This window comes from Brienomyrus brachyistius, chromosome 17, assembly GCF_023856365.1.
Source record: "Brienomyrus brachyistius isolate T26 chromosome 17, BBRACH_0.4, whole genome shotgun sequence".
In the NCBI taxonomy this organism is placed as follows: domain Eukaryota; kingdom Metazoa; phylum Chordata; class Actinopteri; order Osteoglossiformes; family Mormyridae; genus Brienomyrus; species Brienomyrus brachyistius.
In genome coordinates this window covers 2,394,528-2,420,394 of record NC_064549.1, presented here as the reverse complement: position 1 = coordinate 2,420,394, position 25,867 = coordinate 2,394,528, and the positions used below count along the sequence as shown (strand labels likewise).

Below are 25,867 nucleotides of genomic sequence, written 5' to 3'. Positions count from 1 at the left end.
ACGTAAAAACGCCTATAGGGGTTCACTGAAAACTCTCACAAATGTCCTGCATAGGAGAATTAAAATGTACATCTAACAATACTGCTGAACATCTTATTTTTTAAGCTGATAACGAAAAAATAAGGCAAACGTGTTACATGTTACCAGTTTATAAACATCAGTTTTACAAACAATTTCTTCATATTACATGCAGAGTATAAGTCCCCAAACCAAAATGACAGGGTTATCTCCCGTTATCTCCATAGGTGGACTAACATCTGGGGTTCGGAGGCTGAGTTTGGGAACCTTTGTTCTTACACTTAAACCAAAGCTTGAAATACGAAGTGGCACCAATCAAACCCTAATGCCACCGCGTCCTGCTGTCTTTAAACGATTAAAACAGCCAGTGCATCAAGTGTCATCTTACCAGATATTTTGCTCATATAAGGTTCCCTTCTGCCTCTTAGCATCATTAGTGAAACATAAAATACTGCCAAGAAATAAAAAACTGCTTTTGCCCACTTAAAGCCTGTTTAAAGTAAAGGGGGCTTGTAAGATTGGTGTCAGGGACTGGCTGTATTGTCATGGGCTCCTGTGGGCGAAGCGTCCTGGTCACATGACCTACATCTTAGTGCTCCGTATCACTTCCTGCTCTGCTGCTCCGGCTTGATCTTGAAACAGGACCTGGCCGTCCGGTCCATCCTTGACCTCCGGGCCTGGCACGGGCCCGTCTATGACGCCCTGGACCTCGTCGCGCTTTGCTGGTGACACCGGCGCCGTGGAGGCCAGGGTGGTGGCATTGAACATCACGAAGCCCACGAGAATCGCCACGAAGGAGACAATGTACAGGCCTGAGAACTGCAGAGGGGCGGGGCAGCGACAGCACAGGGTCAGGCCGTGTGCCGCGGGCGATGAATGACTCAGAGCAAAGCCGCCTGTGATTTTTATCAATGGCAAATCTAACCGCTGAGACTTTGGCCAATTAGTGTGTAAACATGACTATCTGTAAATGAGACACAAATGAGCTCAGTAAATTATTATATATGCAATCTATGGAGTGCCAACAAAAATATTAGTCAGGAGATAATGAAAACCTCTCACCTGTACATACTGACTGCCTCTTGCCTTTACTTATAAATTGCATTGTACGTTTGTTACTCACTTTAATATACGTTCAATATTATGTCTGTGCTGCTGGTTACTTCCCTGGCCCCTTGCTCGAGTGTTCGAGAGCAGCACTCCCTGGGAGTGAAACCAGCAACCTTCTGAACACAATGTCTTATCTGTTACAGATTGTTTCCTGGTGCTGGTTGATTTGATTTCCCATCAGTCCACATGTGCTCCCATTTCCTTATTCCTTACTGGTTTCACTCTGTGCTTAATCTCCCTGTCCCCTTTCTGTGTGTAGGCCAGGATAGCCACTTCATCGCACCCACAAACCGTGTGAGAAGGACCCGCAGAGACGGGCTCCATGTGTGTGTGAGCCAGCTGAAAGGGTCACGCTGTTGTTTTCTCGTGGATTCGGAAACCTGAGAATGCGATGTTCCTTTTTATGGCTTCTGTGCCATAGAGAGCTGTACTCACGGTGTAGTGGAACAGGAAGACCCCAAAGAAGAAGCTGAAGATGTCGGAGGTCAGCAGAGAGAGGTTGACCGTAGTGGCGCTCGTTAGCCTAATGACCAAAGGCATCAAGCTGTAGAGCAAAAACAGGCAGAGGGCATAGGCGGCAAAGAGCAGGCCTGCGGACACACAGGGCACAAGCAGAGGTGATGCCTCCACCACACGCACCCATCATGCTTTGCTACACCACTTAACTGTTAGAAATCCTTGGACTAAGAACGTGTCGTTCTGCCTGAACACAAAGGATCAAAGGCAGCGTCAGTAACACGATGACAGCATAATATTTTGATACTCTGATAATTCTTCATGTAATCTCATTAGACAAATCCATGTGCCACCTGGTCAAGGGTGCACCCCGACCTTGTGCCCTGCGCTGCCTGGGACAGGATCCAGGCCTCTCCGTGACCCTGACCAGGATTAGCTCTTCGAAAATGGGTGGAAATTCATGTGCATAAAAATATACAAGTGTCCGTTTCCCACATGATGACACAACATTACAGCAATTCTAAAAATAAACGGTAACGTTTTACATTTACTGCACCTTCATAATGCCTCTATAAGGTATTAGCAGAACATTCAGTGCACCTTCATAAAACAGACAGACAGAGATAGATAGATAGATAGATAGATAGATAGATAGATAGATAGATAGATAGATAGATAGATAGATAGATAGATACTTTATTCATAGAACATTCATATGCAGCATGTAAGTACACCATAACATCCTAATATACCACTTTATTATCAATTATTAATCATTATATGTTTAAACAACTATATTTTTTGTTACTATCATATAAGAACATAAGAAAATAATAAATTTACAAATGAGAAGGGGCCATTCGGCCTATCAAGCTCGTTTGGGGAGAACTTAACTAACAGCTCAGAGTTGTTAATCTTATCTAGCTCTGATTTAAAGGAACCCAGGGTTTTAGCTTGCGCTGCACTAACAGGAAGACTATTCCATACTCTAACTACATGCTGTGTAAAGAAGTGCTTCCTCAAATTTATTTTAAAATGTTCTCACGCTGATGTAATTGTCACGCCCAGCGCCGCCCTGCGCATCCGATCCCTGCGTTTCCCTTGAACAACCAGCCACACCTGAGTTGTTAGTCTTACCTCTTGTTCCTCCCCTCCTGTTAACCAGCCACAGCTACCTTGTGTTTGCCCCTTTGTCATGTAAATGAGCGTCTCTAGGGCCTGTGCTTCCTGTTTATCCTGCCAGCGTCTGCCAAGCTGCCCTGTTCACCTCACCCCTATGTGGGATTTGGTTTGAATGAAGACCGCATTTGGGGTTGTGCCTTGTGTGACATTGTGTATGTTTATTATTAATGTTAAGGTATGTCAGGATGTTAAGCTATACTTAAACGCTGCTTATGAATCTCCTATGAATGCATTATGAATAAGTCATTATTTTAATAGTCTGGGGCAATGAGAGTAGGACAAAGCTCACCAATCCTCCAGTTCCACCTGATCGCGGTGATGTCTTTCTGCTCCAGGGCAGCGCTGCAGGAGCAGAACAACATGACCCGTGGGTCCCCCAGAACCAAGCGCCTCATACCGACCTTCCCGGCTATAAGTGCTATTGCAGTCTCCCGTAGATCATGCAAGTCAGCGACAGTGCACACTGGGAAACCGGAGACTTCCTGCAGCTTGTGAAGTTTGGATCCCACAGCGGTACCAGTATCATATTATTTGGTACAAGTGGCTGAAGAGGAGGATTGACAAGCTCATCATGTCATCCTGCTTCAAAGGAAGCAGCATCCAGCTCTAAAAATCTACAGGACTGGTGCGCCGATAAGGAGGAGGACTGCTGTTACTGCTAAATCTCCTACGTAAGGACCATTTGCGGCCAGCAGGAGGCCCAAACCCCAGAGCTCCAAGCAGACATGCGGTTTGAGTTGTGGCAGAGGCTGCCAGGACCCCTCCCTCCTCAGCATCCCGGACAGCTCATCCTACCACTGAATGCCGCTGATCAGAATCCCGAACAGCCCCATCATGCCCGGAAAGTCCAAGAGGCTCCCATGCTTGACAGAAAACTCCTGGCCCAGGTTGGTGACCGCATACATGAGGGCGCTGAGCAGCACCAGCCCGTCTCCCAGCAAGATGTCACTGGCTGTGAACAAGAGAAGGAGACATATAACTGTCACAGTGTCTAAAGAATCCCAGAGACTTTTTAATACAGTTTAAATCTTCTGCTTATGTGAAGCAAATTGTAATTGAAATTGAATTGAGTATCTGTTCATCTGCTCATTTATTTGCATTAATTTATCTGTATGGAACCAGAATAGCTATTTAAACAGCATTCATTGCTATTACATCTAGTCAGGTATGGAAATCATAAAAACAACCAAATGAAGGTAAATATTGGTGGATATTGGTGGGTATTTTATGTGCAGCCAGAAAAAGGGGGGTGAGGAATGATGTACATCTGTTTGTCCTTACAGGAGCCTTGGTCTCGTCCAGACAACACGTCAGCCCCCACCATGGCCCCGACCCCCAGCAAGCAGATCACCACGGCCACGTAATGCATTGCCCGATATCGGGCCTTCAGGATGAACCAGGACAGCACCATCAGCACTGGGATTACAAAGCAGTCCAGCAGCTGGAAGGCAGGGGCTTCAGACTGAGCTATGAGGAAATGTTCACCGTGGGCGTCCCAGTGAAACAAACGATGGGCTCTCACCTGGATACTGGTCAACGTCGTATACTGGTAGGCTTTCACTAAGGTGTAATTAGCCTCAACGTCTGCCAGAGCTATCAGCCCATATCTCCACCAATCTGTCTTCAAAATCTGCAAAATATTTCTGTTGCCTGAATTAAAACAAGAGCATCCCTATTGTTATTGATGGTGTTGATTTTCACTCAGACCTAATGTGCAAACATTGTGCCGTTTATCAGCTGGTGTCATGTTGCAAATGACAAAGGACTTGAGGGCAGGCGTAGTGGCAAAACAAAAGGGGGCTTATTAAACTCATTCAATATTCATTTACATAAACAACAGGAAAACACAGGCGTGAGTGAGGTATGCACAAGCGTAGACATAACATCAAATAACAAGTTACAAAAATATATATGTATAAACATGCTAAATGTACAAATCTTCATGTGCCTCAGAGAAGCTGGTTACTCTTCCTGCACAGAGGGGAGTCAATTTAGATGGTTGTTGCCACAGGCGGGAATGACTTCCTGTAATGATCTTTGTTGCAGTAGAACTAAAGGAGTATGTGACTGAAGGCCAGTAGGTAACTCACAGAACATGAACTGGAAATGAACAAGATTGCTAAGATTGCAAGATGCTCATGTTAAGTGCCATGTTAAGTGTCGTGCTAAGTGTCATGTTAAGTGTCGTGTTAAGTGCCATGTTAAGGGCCATGCTCATGATATGAACAAACAGCCTCATAGACATAGACACAACATCCCAACGCACTGAAACCACACACCACCCCCATTTTACAGGCTAGAACTCAGGTCCTTTAGCACAATATCAGTGATCTCCAAGTAACGGAGCCATGCAGCTCTTTTCCTCTCATATGCAATAACATATTAATATGTCTGCAGTCAAATGAGATGAGCGTGGGTATAATGGTATAATGTCACAGGTATAATGTCACAGCTACCGTCTCTCTAAGTGAGCCAATCAGCCACTCACCTTTGCGGCAGGCCAAAATTGTGGAGTAGGTCAGAAACAGCAGCGCATAATATATAAAGTTCTGAAGCATGGGCGCGTTAACATGGAAGTCCGTGGCCAGGTACTGAGAGCAGATGGCCGAGCCGCAGATCATAGCAGACAGCATCTGACCCATGGCTGTGGTTTTCAGCAAACGCCTGAAATCAATAACGTCGCTGAGATTTCAGAGACCTGAGATAATGACCGCCGGCAGGTTTTCATCAAATCGTTATTCCATCAATATCTATCATCAGTTTTCTTAGTCGCTGTCTGACACATCAGGGCACAATTCCACAGGAAAACGGACAGCTCACCATGTGAGAACCTTCCTCAGCTCCTGGATCCAGCATCTGTTACCCAGGACATCCCTTCCACCGTCCCCGTTTTCTGGATCGGTGGGCGCTAGCTCCTCTGGTGTCATCCTGTGATGAGGCAAAAGAGCAGAGAGGGAGAGTCCGAGAAGCAGAGTTCCACTGACACTTTAGCCACAGATCTGCACTTTATGGCACCAAGGGCTGAATCATTAACAGCCCCCAAAGCAAAGTGCATAGCGACAATCCATTCTTATCTTTCCTGGAACGTGCTCATTAATTGATCTTAAGTAGCTGAAGGACCATGTTAGTTGAAGAAAAGCTTGTCTTGATGCTTCAGGCTGCATCGGACTGCCGGATTGTTTTCTCAGTCAGGGCACATGTGATCGGCTGTCATGGGAATCACATGGATGCCGTACCCCCATGGGAAAAAAACAGGAAAACAATCCCCTTATATATAGTATATATGAATATATTCTATTCCCCCACACCATCCCCGCAAACTGTTCCACGTAAAGGTAAATGTACCGATTATATCAGAGCACATTCTGAACTGAAACCCAGGACCGGCAAATGTTACCATGGGGACCCCAAAAAAGATTTAACCAAAACCATTACATTTGAAATATTTTGACCTAGAACTAAGAAAATTGCATTAGCCAACAATCAAAATCAATACTATTTTTAAAGGGGCCCGTACTATGTTATACTTACTAGGTTAGTTAAACCTGGATTAATTTAATGAAAATGTGCATGCTTAATTCAGAATTAGGAAGAATACAACATGCTTCGTTCCAACAGGGACATCTTGTGGACAATTCATTGCATGACAAAAATGTAACGTTATGATCCAAATACATCTGGATGCACAACATGAGGACCATAAAAAGAGAGCAAATAGATGACAAATCGAATTAACAGAATTGAGATTACAGTGCATATTGTTGCTTGTTCATTTTGGTTCTCGATTATACATGTATTTGAATGGGAATGGGAAGCGCGGCCGATAATTTACAGATAGGGAACAGAACGAGCAGCTCCTCTGCTGACGTCATGCTCACTGTGGGGGGGGGGGGGGGGGGGGGGGGTCGCGGATTTGTGGTCCTGCGGCTGCGCCACGGGAACCCCCGTTGCCCGGGGTCATGTGACCTGCCCATATATGGTTCTGCCTGCTTGCGCAGAGCTAAGTTTAGCTTTGGTTTAATGTTAGCCAGCTCGCTAACTAGTCGCACGATTTCAGATTCAAAAACTAAGAAAGACCAACAACAAAATGCAAAGTTTATTATATGTAAACGTGTGAACTGTTTAAATCACCAAGTAACGTTACGGTTTGTTCATTTATTGCAATCATTTCGACCTGTCACGGACTTTGCCGGATGTTTATACTAGCTTCATGGCTTCATGGTAGATCTCGTTCGAAAGCCCCTGGCAACCGAGCGTCACGACTCTCGCGAGACCGCGCGTGGGGATAAGTTGAAGAAACATGGCGACGTCTCATTTACTGAAGGTAGGGGATACACACTTCATTTTAAAATTGGCACCGTCCTGTGGACAGGAAAAGGAAACAAAAAATCCTTCTCGGTGGTCGCCCATCTTTAGCAAGGAGCTAGTGTCTTAAAAAAGGCGGTGGCGTATGAGCTTCGGCGAGCTGCTACGGTTTTGCAGCCACTGTAGTCGGCTGGCTAGCAAGCTAATATGTGAGGCAGCCTCTCTGTAGTCATAAACTTATAAAGGTTACTTCCGCTGACAATTTAATTATAGTGGTATTAAAACTACGTTACTATGGTAGGGTTCAAATAACATGCAAGGCGTGCAGATTTATGCGGACTTTTGGAGGTTATGCTCAGATAGAATCAGGTTATGTGTGTCAGTGCTGCTTGGCCGGGTTTGCCAATGTCAGTTCGGCACTGGATTCCCGTGTTCCGTCTCACCAGTATAAACAGAGGAAAGTGCCGCTTAATGTGTCCCCTCCGAAACCAAATAAACAATGATGATGATTTTCACCCGCCCAGCATTTTGACTTTTACCTGTCATTCCCCTGTTATGTTTTATTTCCATTTGTGTTCATCACTGGCTAACATGCCTCCCTGCTGTAGTGGGAAGTGCCCGTTTGTACTGGCTGTTTTGGGTGTACCTCCAGCTGTCTGTGTATTTGTAATGTTATTTTTAATCTTTACGCTGCTGCTTTGGTTTTCCTTTAACATACCGACGCTGACTTTTGGTACTCACGGACAGAATTCCTTGGAAAAGAGGCGGTCATAGGACAGGGGTGTTCAGGCAGCATTAGTGATATGCAGGGTGAGCTGGACGTTTATTGATGGGTATCTTCACTGTTTGGCGGTCACCAGCATGTTTGTAGAGGGTCACAGGGGAAAATGTGACACCCCCTGCCCCGGCCTTGTATTTCACTCTTACATGGACCAGTGGAATTTCCTCACTCCCTCTGCAAACCTCTTCCTTAAATCCATATGTTTGTTTCATCAGCGTCTTGTAGGTCTATGGATATTCAGTCCAGATGCAATTGAAATGTAAATAGAATGACTTGGGCAAAGTAGTTCCTGCTCCATTGAGCTCCATTACTGCAATCAGGTCCTGGTTTTAATATAAAAATCCTCTGTAATAGTTTTTTCGGCTGTCATGTGGGTGTCATGAGTCCTGGGGTGAAGCTGTGAAGTCTTTGGACATGTGTCAAGATCTGTTTAAAGTCAAATTGACAGTTTAGAATTTCACTTGAAGCAATGTTTTGCATAACTTCACATACACCTTAAAATTCTTTAATATAAACTGTATGAATTGCTGGAGTTTTTTTCTAAGTGTTTGTCATATTTAATATGAAGTTTGTGTTTTGGACACTGATCTACATGGACCAGAGTTTGTACAGGGGGATTCGCCTATAAATTTGGCTGTAAATCCCTGTGATATATGATTTTTTCCTGAGGATAGGTTTGAATGTCTTATTTTGGTTGCATTATTTTCTGTTGACTTGTGTGTCAATAGATGCATGTAACAAAAAATGCCACTTGAGTCAGTGAGGCAGAAAATACCAAATCATCCCCTTCCCTAGTAATTGCAGTTGCTGGTATTGCACCTTTCTTCCCAGAACAAAGGCTCCCTCCAGTTTGAGGACAAATGGGATTTGATGCGGCCCATCGTTCTGAAACTCCTTCGTCAGGAGTGTGTATCCAAGCAGCAGTGGTTTGACCTCTTCTCGTAAGTGCAGCCTTCTCATCTTCATCCTCTTGTCCTCCTCCACCCACATTCTTTATACGTGAACAAATGTGGGGTCTCTGCGGCACCAAAAGCCCCCCCCCCCCACCCTGGCCCTTAGTGCAGGTGACTGTAGCATGAAGAACATCACATCCACATTCATTGTCTTTCACTTTTAAGATCCTCTTCACTGGGAATTATCTACTAAAATGATATAATATAGCCCAACCCCAGTACACTTTTATATGTGTCAGAGAAGCAACAGAGGGTTTAATGTTGCCTCTGAATATCTTGTCTTACTTTTGGTTTACGGGTGGTTTTTTAGCAGAGTAATTTGGGACATTTTTTTCTTCATGCATTCTCCATATACAGCTCAGTACTGTGTAAATTATCACGTAATTGAACATGTGACATGGTGTATTCATCTCCTCCTCTGCAGAGACGTCCACGCGGTCTGCCTCTGGGATGACAAAGGACCAGCAAAGATTCACCAGGCTCTGAAAGAGGACATCCTAGATTTTATCAAGCAAGCTCAGGCGGTAAGAGACGTCCCCAGAAGTTAGAGATGTTTGGTCAGTTTGTGGAGCCAGAGAGTCTGATGAGTGGATGTGGGCCTCGCTGCTGGTTCTGACGGATTCTGTCCTCTGCAGCGAGTGCTCAGTCACCAGGATGACACGGCGCTGCTCAAGGCCTACATTGTGGAATGGCGCAAGTTCTTCACGCAGTGCGACATCCTGCCAAAGCCCTTTTGCCAGCTGGAGATCACTCTGATGGGCAAGCAGGGCAGCAACAAGAAGTCCACAGTGGAGGACAGCATCGTCAGGAAGGTGAGGTGGGAGGGGAGGGGAGGGGAGGGGGGAGGCAACGGGGATAATGGATGTTCTCCAAGTCATGGGTGTAGATCTGAACATGATCCATTCGGTCAGCGGTGCCTTTTGTAACAATGTCCTTTGAGGGATCCTCCGTCTTTTGTGGGATCTCCTATACTCTGACCGTATGTAACCTGTTTTGAGTGAGATGACCGAATCCGCCCCCAGTCTGGCAAGGTCCAGGGCTTCAGGGTGGGTGGGGGAGGGCAGGAGCTCAGATGTCATCTCTGGCCGCTTTGCGTGCAAATCAAACTTAATGACGCAGCGCAACCGTATCGCGATGCAATATGATATAGTGTGACCTAGTTCAGGAGAAGCCGGTGATTACATTCCCCTCTTAAAACGAAATGACGTTATTACCCAGCAAGTAATGAGCTGCCTGTCCATCTGCCAGGAATGTGTGAGGTGCATGTGGTGTCCCCGTGTTTGGGTGAGCATGAGCTTACAGGTGTTTGCTACGGTGCTGACCTTTCTGGCCACGCTGACTTGTTTACCCCCCTCCCTCCTCATCAGCTCATGCTGGACACGTGGAATGAGTCCATCTTCTCGAACATCAAGAGCCGCCTGCAGGACAGCGCCATGAAGCTGGTGCACGCAGAACGGTTGGGAGAGGCCTTCGACTCGCAGTTGGTCATCGGCGTCCGCGAGTCCTACGGTGAGCGCCGGGTAACAGGATTGGGGCCGATATGGGAAGTGGAAACCACACCTTGTTTACTGTGTACTTCCGCAACTTGGCTGGCTAATGATGCCACTTTCGTCCATCTCGTTTAGTTTTTATGGTCGTGGTTTGACCACATCCCTGCTGAGCAGCCTCATGTTTTTCCCAGTAGCCGTTCAGGCCATGGGTTCAGGACAGATGCTGCTCCAAAATTTGTGTCTCATTTAATCGGCACGTCTGTGCTCTGCTCCGTTCCCACCAGTAAACCTGTGCTCCAACCCAGAGGACAAGCTACAGATCTACAGGGACAACTTTGAGAAGGCCTACCTAGATTCCACAGAACGCTTCTACAGAGCACAGGCCCCCTCATACCTTCAGCAGAACGGCGTGCAGAACTACATGAAATATGTGCGTGTGTGTGTGTGTGTGTGTGTGTGTGTGTGTTCGTCTTTGTCTCTCCTGATGCTTATCGGCAGCTGTTTTGCATGCTAGATAGTCAGGCTTTAGTCTAAATACTCTGTGCTGATGTTTGCTTTTGCAGGCAGACGCTAAGCTGAGGGAGGAGGAAAAGCGAGCTCTGCGTTACCTGGAGACCCGGCGTGAATGTAACTCTGTGCAGGCGGTGAGTACTGGGGGAGTGTTTTTAGTCACATGATCACCTGATCACATGATCGTCTGATCTCATGATATGCCAGCTAAATGAATCACCTCATGAGAACGTACAATGGGCTGGGTGTACACAGGAAAACAAAAAAAGTACTGAGAATAGGCATTAGAATTGGCATTTCTGTGGTTTGCATTGTTTAACCTGCACATTCTCTATATTCTCTGCTGATGGGTAGTAAGTATTCTGGGGAATCTGGGGGTGCAGTAGACAGTGGATTTAATGCAGGTATTAGAGCTTTGATTTAAAATTTTTGGTGGTGCTGATGAAGACCAGCATTTCAATTAATAATTGATGGGGGGGGTACTGGCAGAGCTGACCGTCACCGGGCTGTGGTGTCTTCCAGCTCATGGAGTGCTGTGTCAACGCGCTGGTGACGTCTTTTAAGGAGACCATTTTGGCAGAATGTCCAGGCATGATCAAACGAAATGAGACAGAGAGTGAGTATGTCTGTCGGGTGGGAGTGGGGGAGGGGGTGCGGGGTGTTTCTGTGAGCCATTGCTCTGGTCTGTGTGCACATGTGTGCACATGCGTGCCCTGCAAAGCCCTCCAGCTCTGGGTGCTTGTGGCTGCAGCTGGAGGTCGCATGGAGCTCGTCGTTCCCGCCTCCAGACTCTGTCCTGCCTTCCCTGCAGAGCTCCACCTCATGTTCTCGCTCATGGACAAGGTGCCCAGTGGCATCGAACCCATGTTGAAAGATCTGGAGGAGCACATCATCAACGCCGGGCTGGCGGACATGGTGGCGGGCCGCGGAGACCATCACGACCGTAAGTAGTACGGTGCGGTGGAGTGCCCCCTGCTGGCGGGTGTCTGCTGCTGCGGCTATTTCAGGAGATCACTGTCAGCGGTCCTCATAATGTCTGAGTGCAGTTACTGGCAGACAAACATAAGGTTAGTTAAAGGTGTGACTTAAAGTCATCGCCATGGCTATTTGGCTGCCCCCACCCCCATTTTACGTTTGCTTTTCATCCAGTACCTCCTTTTATGGCTCTTAGTTGGTTTCCCATGCGTGTCTCTGTCCCGAGAGGCATGTTGATGAAGACAATGTATCTGAGCTCATTCTGCAGCAAATTGCTTGGGCAGAGGGAGCCGGGTGCCTGGCCCACGCTCCTGTACGAGCCTGGATGTCCGTGTTAGCGTGTGTGTGTGTATGTGTGTGTGTGTGTGTGCAGGACTCGGAGAAGTACGTGGAACAGCTCCTCACGCTCTTCAACCGCTTTAGTAAACTTGTAAAGGAGGCCTTTCAGGACGACCCGCGATTCCTGACGGCCAGAGACAAGGTGAGGACCTCTCCCTCCCTTCCTTCCTCCCTCCCTCCCTCCCCCCTCCCTTCCTCCCTCCCCCTCCCCTCCCTCCCTCCCTCCCTCCCACCCCCCCCCTCCCTCCCTCCCCCTCCCCCCCCCCCCCCCCCACCCCCCCCTCCCTCCCCCCTCCCTTCCTCCCTCCCTCCCCCCTCCCTCCCTTTCACTAATACATTATTGACTGAGTGTCATTTATAATCATGAGATGCACAGCGCTAATGGACCAGCACACATTGCAATTAATAGCTGTTTATATGAGGTATTATTACTTTCGTTTGAAGTGAAGTGTGTCTCTCTCTCTCTCGAAAGATGCTGGTTGATAAATGGCCTAATGCCCCCCCCCCCTCGAGACAGTCTGGGATAATGAGAAGTATAATCACTCTGTGCTTCTTCCAGGCCTACAAAGCTGTCGTGAACGATGCTACGATATTCAAACTGGAGCTTCCCCTGAAACAGAAGGGGTGAGTGACTCCCCTTCCATTCTGCGGACCCTCTTTCGTCTCACTGGGGGGGGGCGTGTCTGACACTTCTGGTGGCTCCCCCCCCTCCCCCACAGGGTGGGGCTGAAAACCCAGCCAGAGTCAAAATGCCCAGAGCTGCTGGCTAACTACTGTGACATGTTACTGAGGAAGACGCCACTTAGCAAGAAGCTCACGTCTGAAGAGATCGAGCTGAAGCTGAAGGAGGTGGTGAGTCTCCATTTGGCCGGATGTGTCTGCGATGTCCTGCTTGTGGACCATCCGTGGTCTGCTGTTGGTTCTTATTCGCCGTTTGTGGATCCGTCCCAGGTTCACTCACCTTTGTTCACCTGTGTCTTGGTGTAGCTCCTAGTTCTGAAGTATGTCCAGAACAAGGATGTGTTCATGCGATACCACAAGGCCCACCTCACACGACGGCTGATACTGGACATCTCGGCCGACAGCGAGATCGAGGAGAACATGGTGGAGTGGCTCAGGGTAGGGTGACCGTCCTGCGACGCCAACTTGTGGCAAAATTGTGTTTTGGTGCCGAAATCAAAGCAGAGAAATGGTGCTGTGAGCGGCGGTCTGTACGGGTGAGCGGTCATAATAGGATTTAGCTTGTTTTCATTTTCCGGAGCATTCCTTTTATGTAAGCCTTGTATCCCACAGGAAGTTGGCATGCCTGCGGATTACGTGAACAAACTGGCCAGGATGTTCCAGGACATCAAAGTATCAGAGGATCTCAACCAGGTCTTCAAGGAGATGCACAAACACAACAAACTGGCGTTGCCAGGTGACATTTCTTCATATTTGGTGTCTGCTGCGTGTGAGGTGCTGCAGGAACGTCTGTGTGACACTAACTGCTCCTTTCCCACATCCCTGTACGTGGTTCAGCTGACTCAGTCAACATAAAGATCCTAAATGCCGGGGCCTGGTCGCGCAGCTCAGAAAAGGTGTTTGTCTCGCTGCCCACGGAGCTGGAGGACTTGATCCCTGAGGTGGAGGAGTTTTACAAGAAGAATCACAGCGGCCGGAAACTGCACTGGCACCACCTCATGTCCAATGGCATCGTGAGTGGCCCGACAGGGAGCAGGGGGCACCACAGTGAAGGCCTGGGGTAGATGCAGTGAAACCCCACCCCAAGCCTCGCTTAGCCAATTATCCTTCATGTCTCCCACTGGTTAGCCAATGAGGGTTCAGCTTATGGTGCTCAGAAAGCTTCAGAATGGGTTTTGTTTTTGGGAAGGGGGATGGGGACAGATGCCTGCCTCATATGACCCCCACCCCCCCAATCCTTCACCCTGCAGATCACCTTCAAGAACGAAGTGGGGCAGTACGACCTAGAGGTCACGACCTTCCAGCTGGCCGTGCTGTTCGCCTGGAACCAAAGACCCAGGGAGAAGATTAGTTTTGAGAACCTGAAGCTGGCCACAGAGCTGCCAGATGCAGAACTGAGGAGGACACTCTGGGTGAGGTTATTAAGTTAGGTAACCCTGTCGGTTGTCTGCGTCCCCCGGTCTCTTATTGAGTGGGGTAACCCTGTCGGTTGTCTGTGTCCGCCGGTCTCTTATTGAGTGGGGTAACCCTGTCGGTTGTCTGTGTCCCCCGGTCTCTTATTGAGTGGGGTAACCCTATCGGTTGTCTGTGTCCGCCGGTCTCTTATTGAGTGGGGTAACCCTGTCGGTTGTCTGTGTCCCCCGGTCTCTTATTGAGTGGGGTAACCCTGTCGGTTGTCTGTGTCCCCCGGTCTCTTATTGAGTGGGGTAACCCTGTCGGTTGTCTGCGTCCCCCGGTCTCTTATTGAGTGGGGTAACCCTGTCGGTTGTCTGCGTCCCCCGGTCTCTTATTGAGTGGGGTAACCCTGTCGGTTGTCTGTGTCCCCCGGTCTCTTATTGAGTGGGGTAACCCTGTCGGCTGTCGGTGTCCCCCGGTCTCTTATTGAGTGGGGTAACCCTGTCGGTTGTCTGCGTCCCCCGGTCTCTTATTGAGTGGGGTAACCCTGTCGGCTGTCGGTGTCCCCCGGTCTCTTATTGAGTGGGGTAACCCTGTCGGTTGTCTGTGTCCCCCGGTCTCTTATTGAGTGGGGTAACCCTGTCGGCTGTCGGTGTCCCCCGGTCTCTTATTGACTGGGGTAACCCTGTCGGCTGTCTGTGTCCCCCGGTCTCTTATTGAGTGGGGTAACCCTGTCGGCTGTCTGTGTCCCCCGGTCTCTTATTGAGTGGGGTAACCCTGTCAGCTGTCGGTGTCCCCCGGTCTCTTATTGAGTGGGGTAACCCTGTCGGCTGTCTGTGTCCCCCGGTCTCTTATTGAGTGGGGTAACCCTGTCGGCTGTCTGTGTCCCCCGGTCTCTTATTGAGTGGGGTAACCCTGTCGGCTGTCGGTGTCCCCCGGTCTCTTATTGAGTGGGGTAACCCTGTCGGCTGTCTGTGTCCCCCGGTCTCTTATTGAGTGGGGTAACCCTGTCGGCTGTCTGTGTCCCCCGCTCTCTTATTGAGTGGGGTAACCCTGTCGGCTGTCTGTGTCCCCCGCTCTCTTATTGAGTGGGGTAACCCTGTCGGCTGTCTGTGTCCCCCGCTCTCTTATTGAGTGGGGTAACCCTGTCGGCTGTCTGTGTCCCCCGCTCTCTTATTGAGTGGGGTAACCCTGTCGGCTGTCTGTGTCCCCCGCTCTCTTATTGAGTGGGGTAACCCTGTCGGTTGTCTGTGTCCCCCGCTCTCTTATTGAGTGGGGTAACCCTGTCGGTTGTCTGTGTCCCCCGCTCTCTTATTGAGTGGGGTAACCCTGTCGGTTGTCTGTGTCCCCCGCTCTCTTATTGAGTGGGGTAACCCTGTCGGTTGTCTGTGTCCCCCGCTCTCTTATTGAGTGGGGTAACCCTGTCGGTTGTCTGTGTCCCCCGCTCTCTTATTGAGTGGGGTAACCCTGTCGGTTGTCTGTGTCCCCCGCTCTCTTATTGAGTGGGGTAACCCTGTCGGCTGTCTGTGTCCCCCGGTCTCTTATTGAGTGGGGTAACCCTGTCGGCTGTCTGTGTCCCCCGGTCTCTTATTGAGTGGGGTAACCCTGTCGGCTGTCTGTGTCCCCCGGTCTCTTATTGAGTGGGGTAACCCTGTCGGTTGTCTGTGTCCCCCGGTCTCTTATTGAGTGGGGTAACCCTGTCGGTTGTCTGTGTCCCCCGGTCTCTTATTGAGTGGGGTAACCCTGTCGGTTGTCTGTGTCCCCCGGTCTCTTATTGAGTGGGGTAACCCTGTCGGCTGTCTGTGTCCCCCGGTCTCTTATTGAGTGGGGTAACCCTGTCGGCTGTCTGTGTCCCCCGGTCTCTTATTGAGTGGGGGTAACCCTGTCGGCTGTCGGTGTCCCCCGGTCTCTTATTGAGTGGGGTAACCCTGTCGGTTGTCGGTGTCCCCCGGTCTCTTATTGAGTGGGGTAACCCTGTCGGCTGTCTGTGTCCCCCGGTCCTCTTATTGAGTGGGGTAACCCTGTCGGCTGTCTGTGTCCCCCGGTCTCTTATTGAGTGGGGTAACCCTGTCGGCTGTCGGTGTCCCCCGGTCTCTTATTGAGTGGGGTAACCCTGTCGGCTGTCTGTGTCCCCCGGTCTCTTATTGAGTGGGGTAACCCTGTCGGCTGTCTGTGTCCCCCGCTCTCTTATTGAGTGGGGTAACCCTGTCGGCTGTCTGTGTCCCCCGCTCTCTTATTGAGTGGGGTAACCCTGTCGGCTGTCTGTGTCCCCCGCTCTCTTATTGAGTGGGGTAACCCTGTCGGCTGTCTGTGTCCCCCGCTCTCTTATTGAGTGGGGTAACCCTGTCGGCTGTCTGTGTCCCCCGCTCTCTTATTGAGTGGGGTAACCCTGTCGGTTGTCTGTGTCCCCCGCTCTCTTATTGAGTGGGGTAACCCTGTCGGTTGTCTGTGTCCCCCGCTCTCTTATTGAGTGGGGTAACCCTGTCGGTTGTCTGTGTCCCCCGCTCTCTTATTGAGTGGGGTAACCCTGTCGGTTGTCTGTGTCCCCCGCTCTCTTATTGAGTGGGGTAACCCTGTTGGTTGTCTGTGTCCCCCGGTCTCTTATTGAGTGGGGTAACCCTGTCGGCTGTCTGTGTCCCCCGGTCTCTTATTGAGTGGGGTAACCCTGTCGGTTGTCTGTGTCCCCCGGTCTCTTATTGAGTGGGGTAACCCTGTCGGTTGTCTGTGTCCCCCGGTCTCTTATTGAGTGGGGTAACCCTGTCGGTTGTCTGTGTCCCCCGGTCTCTTATTGAGTGGGGTAACCCTGTCGGCTGTCTGTGTCCCCCGGTCTCTTATTGAGTGGGGTAACCCTGTCGGCTGTCTGTGTCCCCCGGTCCTCTTATTGAGTGGGGTAACCCTGTCGGCTGTCGGTGTCCCCCGGTCTCTTATTGAGTGGGGTAACCCTGTCGGCTGTCTGTGTCCCCCGGTCTCTTATTGAGTGGGGTAACCCTGTCGGCTGTCTGTGTCCCCCGGTCTCTTATTGAGTGGGGTAACCCTGTCGGCTGTCGGTGTCCCCCGGTCTCTTATTGAGTGGGGTAACCCTGTCGGCTGTCGGTGTCCCCCGGTCTCTTATTGAGTGGGGTAACCCTGTCGGTTGTCTGTGTCCCCCGGTCTCTTATTGAGTGGGGTAACCCTGTCGGCTGTCGGTGTCCCCCGGTCTCTTATTGAGTGGGGTAACCCTGTCGGCTGTCTGTGTCCCCCGGTCTCTTATTGAGTGGGGTAACCCTGTCGGCTGTCTGTGTCCCCCGGTCTCTTATTGAGTGGGGTAACCCTGTCGGCTGTCGGTGTCCCCCGGTCTCTTATTGAGTGGGGTAACCCTGTCGGTTGTCGGTGTCCCCCGGTCTCTTATTGAGTGGGGTAACCCTGTCGGCTGTCTGTGTCCCCCGGTCTCTTATTGAGTGGGGTAACCCTGTCGGCTGTCTGTGTCCCCCGGTCTCTTATTGAGTGGGGTAACCCTGTCGGCTGTCGGTGTCCCCCGGTCTCTTATTGAGTGGGGTAACCCTGTCGGCTGTCTGTGTCCCCCGGTCTCTTATTGAGTGGGGTAACCCTGTCGGCTGTCTGTGTCCCCCGGTCTCTTATTGAGTGGGGTAACCCTGTCGGCTGTCTGTGTCCCCCGCTCTCTTATTGAGTGGGGTAACCCTGTCGGCTGTCTGTGTCCCCCGCTCTCTTATTGAGTGGGGTAACCCTGTCGGCTGTCTGTGTCCCCCGCTCTCTTATTGAGTGGGGTAACCCTGTCGGCTGTCTGTGTCCCCCGCTCTCTTATTGAGTGGGGTAACCCTGTCGGTTGTCTGTGTCCCCCGCTCTCTTATTGAGTGGGGTAACCCTGTCGGTTGTCTGTGTCCCCCGCTCTCTTATTGAGTGGGGTAACCCTGTCGGCTGTCGGTGTCCCCCGGTCTCTTATTGACTGGGGTAACCCTGTCGGCTGTCTGTGTCCCCCGGTCTCTTATTGAGTGGGGTAACCCTGTCGGCTGTCTGTGTCCCCCGGTCTCTTATTGAGTGGGGTAACCCTGTCGGCTGTCGGTGTCCCCCGGTCTCTTATTGAGTGGGGTAACCCTGTCGGTTGTCGGTGTCCCCCGGTCTCTTATTGAGTGGGGTAACCCTGTCGGCTGTCTGTGTCCCCCGGTCTCTTATTGAGTGGGGTAACCCTGTCGGCTGTCTGTGTCCCCCGGTCTCTTATTGAGTGGGGTAACCCTGTCGGCTGTCGGTGTCCCCCGGTCTCTTATTGAGTGGGGTAACCCTGTCGGCTGTCTGTGTCCCCCGGTCTCTTATTGAGTGGGGTAACCCTGTCGGCTGTCTGTGTCCCCCGCTCTCTTATTGAGTGGGGTAACCCTGTCGGCTGTCTGTGTCCCCCGCTCTCTTATTGAGTGGGGTAACCCTGTCGGCTGTCTGTGTCCCCCGCTCTCTTATTGAGTGGGGTAACCCTGTCGGCTGTCTGTGTCCCCCGCTCTCTTATTGAGTGGGGTAACCCTGTCGGCTGTCTGTGTCCCCCGCTCTCTTATTGAGTGGGGTAACCCTGTCGGTTGTCTGTGTCCCCCGCTCTCTTATTGAGTGGGGTAACCCTGTCGGCTGTCTGTGTCCCCCGGTCTCTTATTGAGTGGGGTAACCCTGTCGGTTGTCTGTGTCCCCCGGTCTCTTATTGAGTGGGGTAACCCTGTCGGCTGTCGGTGTCCCCCGGTCTCTTATTGAGTGGGGTAACCCTGTCGGTTGTCTGTGTCCCCCGCTCTCTTATTGAGTGGGGTAACCCTGTCGGCTGTCTGTGTCCCCCGGTCTCTTATTGAGTGGGGTAACCCTGTCGGCTGTCTGTGTCCCCCGGTCTCTTATTGAGTGGGGTAACCCTGTCGGCTGTCTGTGTCCCCCGGTCTCTTATTGAGTGGGGTAACCCTGTCGGCTGTCTGTGTCCCCCGGTCTCTTATTGAGTGGGGTAACCCTGTCGGCTGTCTGTGTCCCCCGGTCTCTTATTGAGTGGGGTAACCCTGTCGGCTGTCTGTGTCCCCCGGTCTCTTATTGAGTGGGGTAACCCTGTCGGCTGTCTGTGTCCCCCGGTCTCTTATTGAGTGGGGTAACCCTGTCGGTTGTCTGTGTCCCCCGGTCTCTTATTGAGTGGGGTAACCCTGTCGGTTGTCGGTGTCCCCCGGTCTCTTATTGAGTGGGGTAACCCTGTCGGTTGTCTGTGTCCCCCGCTCTCTTATTGAGTGGGGTAACCCTGTCGGTTGTCTGTGTCCCCCGCTCTCTTATTGAGTGGGGTAACCCTGTCGGTTGTCGGTGTCCCCCGGTCTCTTATTGAGTGGGGTAACCCTGTCGGCTGTCTGTGTCCCCCGGTCTCTTATTGAGTGGGGTAACCCTGTCGGTTGTCTGTGTCCCCCGGTCTCTTATTGAGTGGGGTAACCCTGTTGGTTGTCTGTGTCCCCCGGTCTCTTATTGAGTGGGGTAACCCTGTCGGCTGTCTGTGTCCCCCGGTCTCTTATTGAGTGGGGTAACCCTGTCGGTTGTCTGTGTCCCCCGGTCTCTTATTGAGTGGGGTAACCCTGTCGGTTGTCTGTGTCCCCCGGTCTCTTATTGAGTGGGGTAACCCTGTCGGTTGTCTGTGTCCCCCGGTCTCTTATTGAGTGGGGTAACCCTGTCGGCTGTCTGTGTCCCCCGGTCTCTTATTGAGTGGGGTAACCCTGTCGGCTGTCTGTGTCCCCCGGTCTCTTATTGAGTGGGGTAACCCTGTCGGCTGTCGGTGTCCCCCGGTCTCTTATTGAGTGGGGTAACCCTGTCGGCTGTCTGTGTCCCCCGGTCTCTTATTGAGTGGGGTAACCCTGTCGGCTGTCTGTGTCCCACGGTCTCTTATTGAGTGGGGTAACCCTGTCGGCTGTCGGTGTCCCCCGGTCTCTTATTGAGTGGGGTAACCCTGTCGGCTGTCGGTGTCCCCCGGTCTCTTATTGAGTGGGGTAACCCTGTCGGTTGTCTGTGTCCCCCGGTCTCTTATTGAGTGGGGTAACCCTGTCGGCTGTCGGTGTCCCCCGGTCTCTTATTGACTGGGGTAACCCTGTCGGCTGTCTGTGTCCCCCGGTCTCTTATTGAGTGGGGTAACCCTGTCGGCTGTCTGTGTCCCCCGGTCTCTTATTGAGTGGGGTAACCCTGTCGGCTGTCGGTGTCCCCCGGTCTCTTATTGAGTGGGGTAACCCTGTCGGTTGTCGGTGTCCCCCGGTCTCTTATTGAGTGGGGTAACCCTGTCGGCTGTCTGTGTCCCCCGGTCTCTTATTGAGTGGGGTAACCCTGTCGGCTGTCTGTGTCCCCCGGTCTCTTATTGAGTGGGGTAACCCTGTCGGCTGTCGGTGTCCCCCGGTCTCTTATTGAGTGGGGGTAACCCTGTCGGCTGTCTGTGTCCCCCGCTCTCTTATTGAGTGGGGTAACCCTGTCGGCTGTCTGTGTCCCCCGCTCTCTTATTGAGTGGGGTAACCCTGTCGGCTGTCTGTGTCCCCCGCTCTCTTATTGAGTGGGGTAACCCTGTCGGCTGTCTGTGTCCCCCGCTCTCTTATTGAGTGGGGTAACCCTGTCGGCTGTCTGTGTCCCCCGCTCTCTTATTGAGTGGGGTAACCCTGTCGGCTGTCTGTGTCCCCCGCTCTCTTATTGAGTGGGGTAACCCTGTCGGTTGTCTGTGTCCCCCGCTCTCTTATTGAGTGGGGTAACCCTGTCGGTTGTCTGTGTCCCCCGCTCTCTTATTGAGTGGGGTAACCCTGTCGGCTGTCGGTGTCCCCCGGTCTCTTATTGACTGGGGTAACCCTGTCGGCTGTCTGTGTCCCCCGGTCTCTTATTGAGTGGGGTAACCCTGTCGGCTGTCTGTGTCCCCCGGTCTCTTATTGAGTGGGGTAACCCTGTCGGCTGTCGGTGTCCCCCGGTCTCTTATTGAGTGGGGTAACCCTGTCGGTTGTCGGTGTCCCCCGGTCTCTTATTGAGTGGGGTAACCCTGTCGGCTGTCTGTGTCCCCCGGTCTCTTATTGAGTGGGGTAACCCTGTCGGCTGTCTGTGTCCCCCGGTCTCTTATTGAGTGGGGTAACCCTGTCGGCTGTCGGTGTCCCCCGGTCTCTTATTGAGTGGGGTAACCCTGTCGGCTGTCTGTGTCCCCCGGTCTCTTATTGAGTGGGGTAACCCTGTCGGCTGTCTGTGTCCCCCGCTCTCTTATTGAGTGGGGTAACCCTGTCGGCTGTCTGTGTCCCCCGCTCTCTTATTGAGTGGGGTAACCCTGTCGGCTGTCTGTGTCCCCCGCTCTCTTATTGAGTGGGGTAACCCTGTCGGCTGTCTGTGTCCCCCGCTCTCTTATTGAGTGGGGTAACCCTGTCGGCTGTCTGTGTCCCCCGCTCTCTTATTGAGTGGGGTAACCCTGTCGGTTGTCTGTGTCCCCCGCTCTCTTATTGAGTGGGGTAACCCTGTCGGCTGTCTGTGTCCCCCGGTCTCTTATTGAGTGGGGTAACCCTGTCGGTTGTCTGTGTCCCCCGGTCTCTTATTGAGTGGGGTAACCCTGTCGGCTGTCGGTGTCCCCCGGTCTCTTATTGAGTGGGGTAACCCTGTCGGTTGTCTGTGTCCCCCGCTCTCTTATTGAGTGGGGTAACCCTGTCGGCTGTCTGTGTCCCCCGGTCTCTTATTGAGTGGGGTAACCCTGTCGGCTGTCTGTGTCCCCCGGTCTCTTATTGAGTGGGGTAACCCTGTCGGCTGTCTGTGTCCCCCGGTCTCTTATTGAGTGGGGTAACCCTGTCGGCTGTCTGTGTCCCCCGGTCTCTTATTGAGTGGGGTAACCCTGTCGGCTGTCTGTGTCCCCCGGTCTCTTATTGAGTGGGGTAACCCTGTCGGCTGTCTGTGTCCCCCGGTCTCTTATTGAGTGGGGTAACCCTGTCGGCTGTCTGTGTCCCCCGGTCTCTTATTGAGTGGGGTAACCCTGTCGGTTGTCTGTGTCCCCCGGTCTCTTATTGAGTGGGGTAACCCTGTCGGTTGTCGGTGTCCCCCGGTCTCTTATTGAGTGGGGTAACCCTGTCGGTTGTCTGTGTCCCCCGCTCTCTTATTGAGTGGGGTAACCCTGTCGGTTGTCTGTGTCCCCCGCTCTCTTATTGAGTGGGGTAACCCTGTCGGTTGTCGGTGTCCCCCGGTCTCTTATTGAGTGGGGTAACCCTGTCGGCTGTCTGTGTCCCCCGGTCTCTTATTGAGTGGGGTAACCCTGTCGGTTGTCGGTGTCCCCTGGTCTCTTATTGAGTGGGGTAACCCTGTCGGTTGTCGGTGTCCCCTGGTCTCTTATTGAGTGGGGTAACCCTGTCGGTTGTCTGTGTCCCCGCAGTCACTCGTGGCCTTCCCCAAGCTCAAGCGGCAGGTTCTGTCATACGAGCCTCAGGTCAGCTCCCCCAAGGACTTCACAGAGGGCACTCTCTTCTATGTCAACCAGGAGTTTTCTCTGATGTAAGTGCTATTCTCTCTTATTTAACGGGGTTTGTATAAACACTCATCTCTTCAGTTACCATATTCCCAAGATTTGACCATATTATTTGCTCATGTTACTGTTCTGTGTTTAACCTAAGCAGCATTATATATTTTCAGTTTAACCGGATTTTCCTGTACTTGGCGTTTCTGTTGGAAGACTTTCTACTACATTCTCATGGGTTTCATTGTCTGTGGTCCTCAGTAAAAACTCAAAAGTCCAGAAGAGGGGGAAGATCAACCTGATTGGCCGGCTGCAGCTCACCACAGAGCGGATGCGGGAGGAGGAGAATGAGGGCATCGTCCAGCTGCGGATATTGAGGACGCAGGTGTGTTTGGCTCTGCGTGTGGCGGCGTCCTCTAACGGGAAGGGGGCCTCTCAGGGTCTCTGGTAGGGTTCAGTGGCCATTGACTCCGCTGCTCTCCTCTACAGGAAGCCATCATCCAGATCATGAAGATGCGCAAGAAGATCACCAACGCCCAGCTCCAGACAGAACTCGTGGAGATCCTGAAGAACATGTTCTTGCCACAGAAGAAGATGATCAAAGAACAGATCGAGTGGCTGATCGAGCACAAGTACATAAAGAGGGACGAGACGGACATCAACACCTTCATCTACATGGCGTAGCGCGGACACAAGGTGGAGGCGACGACGACGGCGGTGCAGATGAAAAGGGGACGAGGTGTAGGAGATGCTGCCTAATGGACACCGTCAGGACTGGCATCTTCACAGCGTCAAGTGGGCTTGTGTGTGCAACCGGATCTGAGATGGATTAATGACTGACAGTTACAGTCCAGTTACAGAAATATTTAAATCCCTGCCTTACCTTGCGGAGGAAAAAATGAATAAAGGGACTATATTTTGCCGATTCTAGTCCGTATGCATGGTGCCGTTCGTCTTGGTATTTCGGCTTCACCCGCAGCATGCTATTCTTCTCCGGATATCTTGCGTTCATAAGAGAACCCCATGTGTGCTGTGTTGTGCACCCCCTCCCCCATGCCCCCACAACCACCCAATCACTCTCATTTCTCATCTGACTCCAACTCCAACTGCACACATCTCAGGCCAATGGGCAACCTAAAGTTTGGCCCCGACTCCTACAGTTAATCCACACCCCTCTGCCAATAATCCAGGAAGATCAGGGCATACAAGAAGAACGTTAGCATCGCGACTCTTCTCGATCTGCCGCCTTGGCTTCAGCAGTGCAATTTTGAGCCTTTATGTGGATAGTTGTGCTTCTCTCCACCCCAGATGTCTGACATTCTCCTCCACATTCTCAAGGGATCCACTGGTGTTTGAACATTATGTCGAGGGTAAAGACTTCTTCAGTAGATACCTACCTGTTGTGCTGCAGGGTTCACGTTGCAGTGACATGCCTTCTTTCGCTATGAAATCTGATTACCTGAAATCTTTAATCCTCAAGGACACTGTTGAAGGCATCTCTCCAACAGGAGCTTTCCCTCATCTCAGTGGCGTCTCTCACAGAAGGCATTAAAACAGTAGTCTGTCTTGGGTCTGGTGTTCTGGAATTATTGAGAAGTGAGGTCTTTCAGATGAATTATTTCAGTCAACTTTGTTTTAGATGCTTTTCTTACTCTATCTGAAGCAGAACAAAGTGTGTGTGTTTGTTTTCCCCTCTTCTGTTCAGCCTTTGCCTAGAAACCTATGACTGAGAGCGGGCTGTTTGCTACCAAGAAAGACATTAAAATTGCTAAGCAATGTAAACAGTTAGAACAGTACACTTAAGAGAATGCATACCTTCGGTTCACACGAGTGCAATATTTTTGAGAGCTGCAGGTGAAGGGTTATTGGTGCCATGGACGTTGTTTAAATGTCAGAATGATGATCCCCCCCCATGCTTGAAGATGTTTGTCAGAGGTGTATTCCTGTTTCAGAAGGATCATCGTGATTCCTGGGAATGAAACGCGTACCACCGACGGTGACACTTTTGGTAAATTTACAGCACCGCGGTGCTGAGGTCTGTGGCGTGTAGATTTTATTTTAATCAAACGCATGATTTTTTTTTTTATGTAATACAGCTCCATTGAAAGTAGCCCCCCAACACTGAGTATTTCACAGTCTTTCTAACTTTATATTAAAGCTACTTCATAGGAGTGTCATGCTCTCGGAAAGTCTGTAATGCATTCTGGTTTGGTGGTCTTTGTGTGTGGCCGGACTTTATCAGTGCAGGTGGGCTTGATTGTAGCGCCCTCTCCTGCCCCGGAGGACCGAGGAATGTGGCCACAGCTGTCCTCGCACGGCTCTTTCTCACACTGCTGGAACTCGCACCAATTTCAAAGGTTTAATATGTCAATGAAAATAAACGGTGAACCTTGTGTATGTGTTGAGGCTCTCCACTGTCTCCTTGCAGTAGATGCAGTCTTCCTGTTGATTTGTAATGTCTTTTCTCTCATGTGTGCAGTTGACTCTGGGGCCTTGTTTTCTGAAAGCGGACATTATGGCTGCTTCTCGTGGCCAGTATTTGTCTATCTAATCTCTTCCATTAATTGCTTGTTGAAAATCAGGACGCCGGACGTAGCCCTGCCACATATCAGTCTCATTTTAGTCTTTTTTCTGAGCATCCCTAATGTTCCCTGGCACAGCCGTGGCATCCATGTTCAGCTGATTTCATCGTAGGACTGCTGCACTGCGATGTGAGGGTTGTCTCTGTGTTAAACCACATCACTGGCTGTAAGAAGGAACATGATCAATGTCCTCCCTCATTGGTCTCCATTGTTTGTCCATGTTCCTCCTGCAGTTCTCAGATGTGAAAATCACCTGGATGGCATTACTTGTTTACTGAACGCTAGTTCCCGTTTTAAAGGTCACTGCTGCGTTGTTTTCCTTTGTCAGACACGCCCAACACAGTGACAGAACAGCCTAACTTAATCAGGTATTAGGGCATAAATGTACAGGGTCTCATGTTTGGTTATAGCATTTTATTTTTTACTTCTTTTATGCTTTGCTTTCTCCCAGCCATTTAAGAAATTATGGGCTGCATAGTAATTACTTTACGGCAGTTCATACATTATAATTTAAATGCTCCCGAAAGTGATCTTGGATTATTTACTGATTAAGTCTGTGAAACCTTATACAATTATATGCTTAAATATTGCAGTTATATGATACTTCTGCCAAAGAACACAACATGTGTGATGTATTCCTCATGAGTTGTCATTAAACT

The 25,867-nt window shown here is 50.8% G+C and overlaps 2 protein-coding genes across 5 annotated transcripts; one reads left to right on the top strand and one right to left on the bottom strand.

Annotated features, from left to right (window-relative positions):
- Positions 1-133: 133 nt before the first annotated feature.
- Positions 134-8,393, bottom strand: LOC125711800 (solute carrier family 35 member F2-like). 4 transcript variants are annotated; one of them, XM_048981104.1, is made up of 9 exons: positions 7,813-8,393; positions 5,587-5,694; positions 5,255-5,430; positions 4,289-4,416; positions 4,048-4,207; positions 3,562-3,718; positions 3,056-3,108; positions 1,564-1,718; positions 134-837 (listed from the first exon to the last, which is right to left on the bottom strand). In XM_048981104.1, the coding sequence occupies exons 2-9, from the start codon at positions 5,691-5,693 to the stop codon at positions 601-603; spliced, it is 1,173 nt and encodes a 390-aa protein (XP_048837061.1). In that variant the 5' UTR covers position 5,694; positions 7,813-8,393; the 3' UTR covers positions 134-600. The 4 variants fall into 4 exon arrangements, with proteins under 4 accessions (XP_048837061.1, XP_048837060.1, XP_048837059.1 ...); XM_048981103.1 differs by having other exon boundaries at positions 4,048-4,416; positions 5,587-5,973; XM_048981102.1 differs by having other exon boundaries at positions 4,048-4,416.
- Positions 6,790-25,019, top strand: LOC125711799 (cullin-5-like). The gene is given in 20 exon segments (XM_048981101.1): positions 6,790-7,090; positions 8,684-8,793; positions 9,230-9,329; positions 9,441-9,617; positions 10,173-10,314; positions 10,580-10,725; positions 10,859-10,939; positions 11,328-11,421; positions 11,617-11,726; positions 11,728-11,748; positions 12,154-12,261; positions 12,679-12,743; positions 12,839-12,971; positions 13,107-13,238; positions 13,413-13,536; positions 13,638-13,813; positions 14,051-14,212; positions 22,546-22,664; positions 22,888-23,011; positions 23,116-25,019. Coding segments are annotated over 20 exon segments (2,343 nt in total). The 5' UTR covers positions 6,790-7,066; the 3' UTR covers positions 23,311-25,019.
- Positions 25,020-25,867: the final 848 nt, after the last annotated feature.